This window comes from Protomyctophum parallelum, assembly GCF_964188405.1.
Source record: "Protomyctophum parallelum genome assembly, chromosome: 10".
Taxonomy (NCBI): domain Eukaryota; kingdom Metazoa; phylum Chordata; class Actinopteri; order Myctophiformes; family Myctophidae; genus Protomyctophum; species Protomyctophum parallelum.
In genome coordinates, this window is record NC_139704.1 from 28,871,412 (window position 1) to 28,877,667 (window position 6,256).

General features: G+C 46.0%; 2 protein-coding genes across 4 annotated transcripts in view; both read left to right on the forward strand.

Moving 5' to 3' along the window:
- Positions 1-6,256, forward strand: part of loxl4 (lysyl oxidase-like 4) — a 336,094-nt gene that overhangs the window by 69,036 nt on the left and 260,802 nt on the right. The window lies entirely within an intron of this gene.
- Positions 1-6,256, forward strand: part of LOC310865154 (cartilage acidic protein 1-like) — a gene marked incomplete at its 3' end in the record, with an annotated part of 34,168 nt that overhangs the window by 3,142 nt on the left and 24,770 nt on the right. Inside the window, exons 2-4 of the mRNA XM_083774166.1 lie at positions 1,512-1,714; positions 5,098-5,294; positions 6,010-6,146. Coding sequence (XP_083630292.1) covers positions 1,512-1,714; positions 5,098-5,294; positions 6,010-6,146 — 537 coding nt within the window. The remainder of the gene's footprint in view (positions 1-1,511; positions 1,715-5,097; positions 5,295-6,009; positions 6,147-6,256) is intronic.

Sequence of the window (6,256 nt, forward strand, 5' to 3'; positions counted from 1 at the left end):
TGTGTGTGTGTGTGTGTGTGTGTGTAAAAGTTTTGCGATTCCCTGTGCGCGTGTGAGAATGCACTCAGCCACAAATGGGTGACCTTTGTCATTCCTTTCTTTTCTCATTGTGTTGATGTCTCTTCTCTCAGTCCAACCCGAGCATCAGAACAACCCCACCCCCACTCCCCCCACGCACACACACACACACACACACACACACACACACACACACACACACACACACACACACACACACACACACACATGCACACACACACACACACGTGTGTACCCTCTCCCTGGCGATGAGTCGATTGGATCAATTCTTCTGTGTTGGCCTTTTATCTGCTGAATGCTCAGGAGACGTTTGGCTCACATCCCCTCTCGCCATCCTCTTCCCTGGCCCTGACAGCATGTCCGTCTTTAGAATTGGCTCTGGTCCAGGACCAGGGATGCCCTGGGTGAGTTGTGGTGGAAAAAGTACTCAAATGTTTTTACTTAAGTAAAAGTATCAATGCTGCAATATATAAATACTCTGTTACAAGTAAAAGTCTGGAATTCAAAAAGGACTTGAGTAAAAGTACAACAGTATATTTGTAAATATCTTTTGAAAATGCGACGCCTCTGAGATCATGACGTAATGGAGTAGAAATAGAAGTATTGGATATGGGAAATACTCAAGTTGAGTACAAATACCTCAAAATTGCACTTAAAGTATACAGTACTTAAGTAAAGGTACTTTTATCCACCAGGGTATTGGTTGCTGTGTTGTTGTACTGGCGGCGGGCGTGGGCTGCATGGCCCCCGTGCTGATAACCTGCTCATGTATGGATTTCCTGCCCTGTGGTTTCTCAGCCTGTCTTCACGTGATTGGCTCTTCCAATCTAGCGCTGCAGATTGGCACTGATTGCCGCCGTACCGTACAGTATGTGTAGCTTCATCTTTGTGGTCTGTCGATAAGGACCAAAGCTCACCAGGTGATTCCCTCGGCATTCGCTGTAGCGTTCTGTTCGGATAATTAGCGGCGCTGGAATCGACGGCATGGCTTGCAGAACGTATATGATTCAAGCTTGAATTTGTGCTGATGTCGTTTGATCTAAGTTTGCCTCGTTGACAGGGACAGATGCGTACGTCAGCTTAACAGATGTGTTTAGAGTTGAGCGAACCGTGCTGGCTGTGTGTGTGTGTGTGTGTGTGTGTGTGTGTGTGTGTGTGTGTGTGTAGCATCTCAGAAAGTTCACTGTTTATCGGACATGAATTTCCTGGCACTTTCTCTCGTCCTTAAAGAATTGTTTGGACAAATCTTTTGTGACATATACAGTACTGTAGGTTGTAGTAAAGTAATGCCATTTTCTCAACTTTGCCTGACAATCAATTATTATACCTTTAACTACAAATCATTGCCACAATGTCGATATTGAGGTATTTAGTAATTTGATATATGATTTTGTCCATATTGCCCAGCCCTAAAACACTGCATTGTGCAGCTTGGTGTAAAAGCTGTGTTGTGCGTGCGTTTTCCTCTGCAGGTAAGGATGCTGTGGTGGTGGCTGAGTGTGCTCCTGTCTGCCCTGAGTGGCCTCTGCTCCGGCCAGCGCTCCGAGCCCATGTTCTCCACCGTGACGCAGACCGTCCTGCCTGTGGACTACGAGAACAACCCCACCCAGCTCAACTACGGGGTGGCCGTCACGGACGTGGACGGAGACGGAGACCTGGAGATATTCGTGGCCGGGTGAGATGCTGGCAAAAGGCGGGGAGGGGGAGTCATTTCTTTAATATCTTACATGTCTCAATGGGACATGTCGTTATTTCTGAAGAGTTCAAAAATTCTCTGGAGAATTCTTTTCGTTTTCTTTGGTGAAAAAAGGCCAGGAAATATTTTGGAAAAAATGGGTCACAACCCTACGTTTGTCAAACTGCGTCTTTCGGAGTATTTGAAGCACGTATAAATAAAGTTCATTATAACAATTAGATAGCCGCAGGATGATCTCCCCCAAAACATGAAAGGGAGCTGTCATTTTCGGAGCGAAGTCTTGAAGACAAAAGACTATAGGAGACAGGCGATGGTACAGGTAGCCCGAGGCTCACTCAGCTGATGAGAATGGATGTGATTGGATGGAGCAAGCTCCATCAATGAGAGTGGCTTGGCAGGCCTGCAGGACGCATCTGTCCAGTAGAGCATGGATGCATCTTAACAGAATATAGATTGAAGAAAATAGCCATCTTTGATAATGTCATTTTAGACAAGATGTCCTATTTAGCATGTATCTCATATAGGAAGCCGCCAGGACACCGTTAGACCTCTTGCCATCTAATCTGCCCTGTTAGACATAAATGGGTGTTTCGGCACGGCTGAGAAGCCATTTTACAGTGATGAGTTAGTGTTACTTACTATGCTTGTCCTTGGCTCTTTGTTCCGGTGGAAGTGTGTGTGGCAAAATTGAGAAGGAAATCTATGCACCCTCATTATGCATGTCGTGGGATGGGTCACAGGACATTTTTGTATTTGCACATGCTTAAAACATGTGGTAAAAGAAAGAGAAGATAGAACAGTACATTAGAAAAAGAAAAAAGAATCAAAACATGATGTGCCAGAGAGGCCAATATAGACCCCAACGCTTGCTGGGCAAGACCTGCGCTGTAGAATGCATAAACGGAAGTTGCTGGATTTAAAATAAGTTAACGTTGACGCTTTATACAAATCTGTTTACATTCTCTGTGAACGAAATCTGTTGAAGTGTTGTGATTGGTCGAAACATATTGTATCCGGGGGATTTGCCGGGACATCTGACGGATGTTCCGGCATGACACTTCCGGCTATACACTCTCTCTGCCTTAGGTTATCACCAGGCTATACACTCTCTCTGCCTTAGGTTATCACCAGGCTTTACACTCTATCTGCCTTAGGTTATCACCAGGCTTTACACTCTCTCTGCCTTAGGTTATGACCAGGCTATACACTCTCTCTGCCTTAGGTTATCACCAGGCTTTACACTCTCTCTGCCTTAGGTTATCACCAGGCTTTACACTCTCTCTGCCTTAGGTTATCACCAGGCTATACACTCTCTCTGCCTTAGGTTATCACCAGGCTTTACACTCTCTCTGCCTTAGGTTATCACCAGGCTTTACACTCTATCTGCCTTAGGTTATCACCAGGCTATACACTCTATCTGCCTTAGGTTATCACCAGGCTATACACTCTCTCTGCCTTAGGTTATCGCCAGGCTTTACACTCTCTCTGCCTTAGGTTATCACCAGGCCTTACACTCTCTCTGCCTTAGGTTATCACCAGGCTTTACACTCTATCTGCCTTAGGTTATCACCAGGCTTTACACTCTCTCTGCCTTAGGTTATCACCAGGCTATACACTCTCTCTGCCTTAGGTTATCACCAGGCTTTACACTCTCTCTGCCTTAGGTTATCACCAGGCTGTACACTCTCTCTGCCTTAGGTTATCACCAGGCTTTTCACTCTCTCTGCCTTAGGTTATCACCAGGCTATACACTCTCTCTGCCTTAGGTTAAACTTATCACCAGGCTTTACACTCTCTCTGCCTTAGGTTATCACCAGGCTTTACACTCTCTCTGCCTTAGGTTATCACCAGGCTTTACACTCTCTCTGCCTTAGGTTATCACCAGGCTTTACACTCTCTCTGCCTTAGGTTATCACCAGGCTATACACTCTCTCTGCCTTAGGTTATCACCAGGCTTTACACTCTCTCTGCCTTAGGTTATCACCAGGCTTTACACTCTATCTGCCTTAGGTTATCACCAGGCTTTACACTCTCTGCCTTGGGTTATCACCAGGCTATACACTCTCTCTGCCTTAGGTTATCACCAGGCTTTACACTCTCTCTGCCTTAGGTTATCACCAGGCTTTTCACTCTCTCTGCCTTAGGTTATCACCAGGCTTTACACTCTCTCTGCCTTAGGTTATCACCAGGCTATACACTCTCTCTGCCTTAGGTTATGACCAGGCTTTACACTCTCTCTGCCTTAGGTTATCACCAGGCTTTACACTCTCTCTGCCTTAGGTTATCACCAGGCTTTTCTCTTCACAGTAAGGCTTGGAACGAGGCTAACCCCAAAGGGGCTTCAATGTGTCATTTTTATTTAATCTAGCAGAAATGCAGCTCCACTTAGAGATCGTATAGCTCATTGTTAATTAATGTGCATTAAAGTTACATTTACTAGAAATATGATTTTGTCTTCTTATGTCACTTTTTATTACAAGATCAGGCTATATAAACACTACAACTAGAAATCCCCTGCAAGTCAGATATACAATACTTTAACACTTAACAGTGGGATGTGCTGGTGAGACATTATACTCCTGAATATAAGAATGTGTTGCTGGTGAGACAGTACTAACAACTGTGCCCCCTTTAGTTGTGTTTGGTGGTAATGATTTGCACATATCTGAAATTTCACGCATCCTAACCATTAGCAGCAGTGAATGCCGTTAAATACTTCACCCAGGGAGCAGTTAGGGGCTAAGTGTCTTGCTCAGGGACACTCCAACACATAGACCGGGGGAGCTGAGGGTCGAACCAGCGACCTTCCAATTCCCAGACGTCCGCAGCAGCTGAGTGGGTAGACTGAATTGATCAGCTGTGGCCTCCGCCGGCAGTTATTGATGATAGCCTTTGCATTTTTGACATTATTCTCAACCTCCTATTGGATATACAGTAGCACTTTCTCTTCGCAATGAAGGAAAGTGAAATGCAGTTCCGTGGTAGGATCGAGTTTCAGGTTGCTTTAGGCGTTTGCTCATTAGGTGGTCTTGAGTGATAATTAACGGTTTGGGGGAACTTCCATTTGGTGGTGCTTTTAAAAACCCTGGCCTGCATGCACACACTGCCACCGTTGTTTGTCTCAGTGTCGCAATCATTTGCATCGATAAAAAGTTGTTCACAAGAAAAGCAATAAATCCTGCAGGGCAGTGCAGGCATACCGAAAGAGAGAGAGAGAGAGAGGGAGAGAGAGAGAGAGGGGGGGGGGAGGGTAGAGAGAGAGAGCGAGAGAGAGAGAAATAGATAGAGAGAAAGAGAGAGAGAGACGGAATGCATCTCACATTGTAATTCTAACAGCTGTGTCGTGGGGCCCTCCTCTGCAGCTACAATGGCCCTAACCTGGTACTGAAGTACGACAAGCATAAGAAGAGGCTCATCAACATCGCTGTGGACGACCGCAGCTCCCCGTTCTACGCCCTGAGGGATCGCCAGGGAAACGCCATTGGAGTGACAGCCTGTGACATCGACGGAGACGGCCGGGAGGAGATCTATGTTCTCAACACCAACAATGCCTTCTCTGGTAAATTACACATCCAGTCACAGAGGCACTTGCACACTTGGACTAGTTCAGGGGTTCCCAAACCTTTCCACGCCAAGGTCGGCAAATTGTTTTACAATTCTTTAATTTTTGAAATGAAATGTTGTTATGAATATTGTTTGATGAATTGTTATTTATAACATTTTTTTATGTTTTAATAAAATTCATTACCGCCCCACTCCCCCTCCCCCTCCCCCTAAAGTGCCGTGGCCCCCACGGTGAAAACCACTGGACCAGCGGGAAGATTCTTGCAAAATATGCACATTGCATTGAATCCATGAATATCTAACACACACATTATACCCATAAAACAAAATCACAGCTACACAGGGGTTATGCCCTTTTTAGTTGCAGAGACAAAGCAGAGGGAGAATCAATAGCCAAATATAAAGCTTATCTCCTCCGAGTCTCTGTGAGATAAGAGACACGCTCCGTGCGGCTATTAATCAATGTCAGAGGTGTACTGTACACACACCAGCAAAAACAACGTCGTACCTACTAGCTCCATCACTTTCACACGGAAAAAACTCAAATCTATCTCACTTCCCACACTTTTCAGCCGTAGCGAACCTGACAACGGTTCCGGCTTGTTCTCTCAACCCCCCCCCCCCCCTCCCCCCCTGCACCCCCTCCTCGCCTTGCGTCTTCTTCTCACAACCTTTATGAATATGAACGCGCCTGTCTCCTTCGTTTTAAGGCCGGGCAACGTACACCGACAAGCTGTTCAAGTTCCGCAACGGACGATATGAAGATCTACTGAACGACGAGATAAACGAGCACAGAGACGTGGCCAACCGAATGGCTGGACGATCGGTGGCCTGCGTGGACCGGAAGGTATGGCACATGGCGTGCACGCACGCATGCACACATGCACGCACACGCACTGGCTAAACACACATACGCAGATATGACCCTGTATTAAGAGTGCGTTTTGTGTACTACAT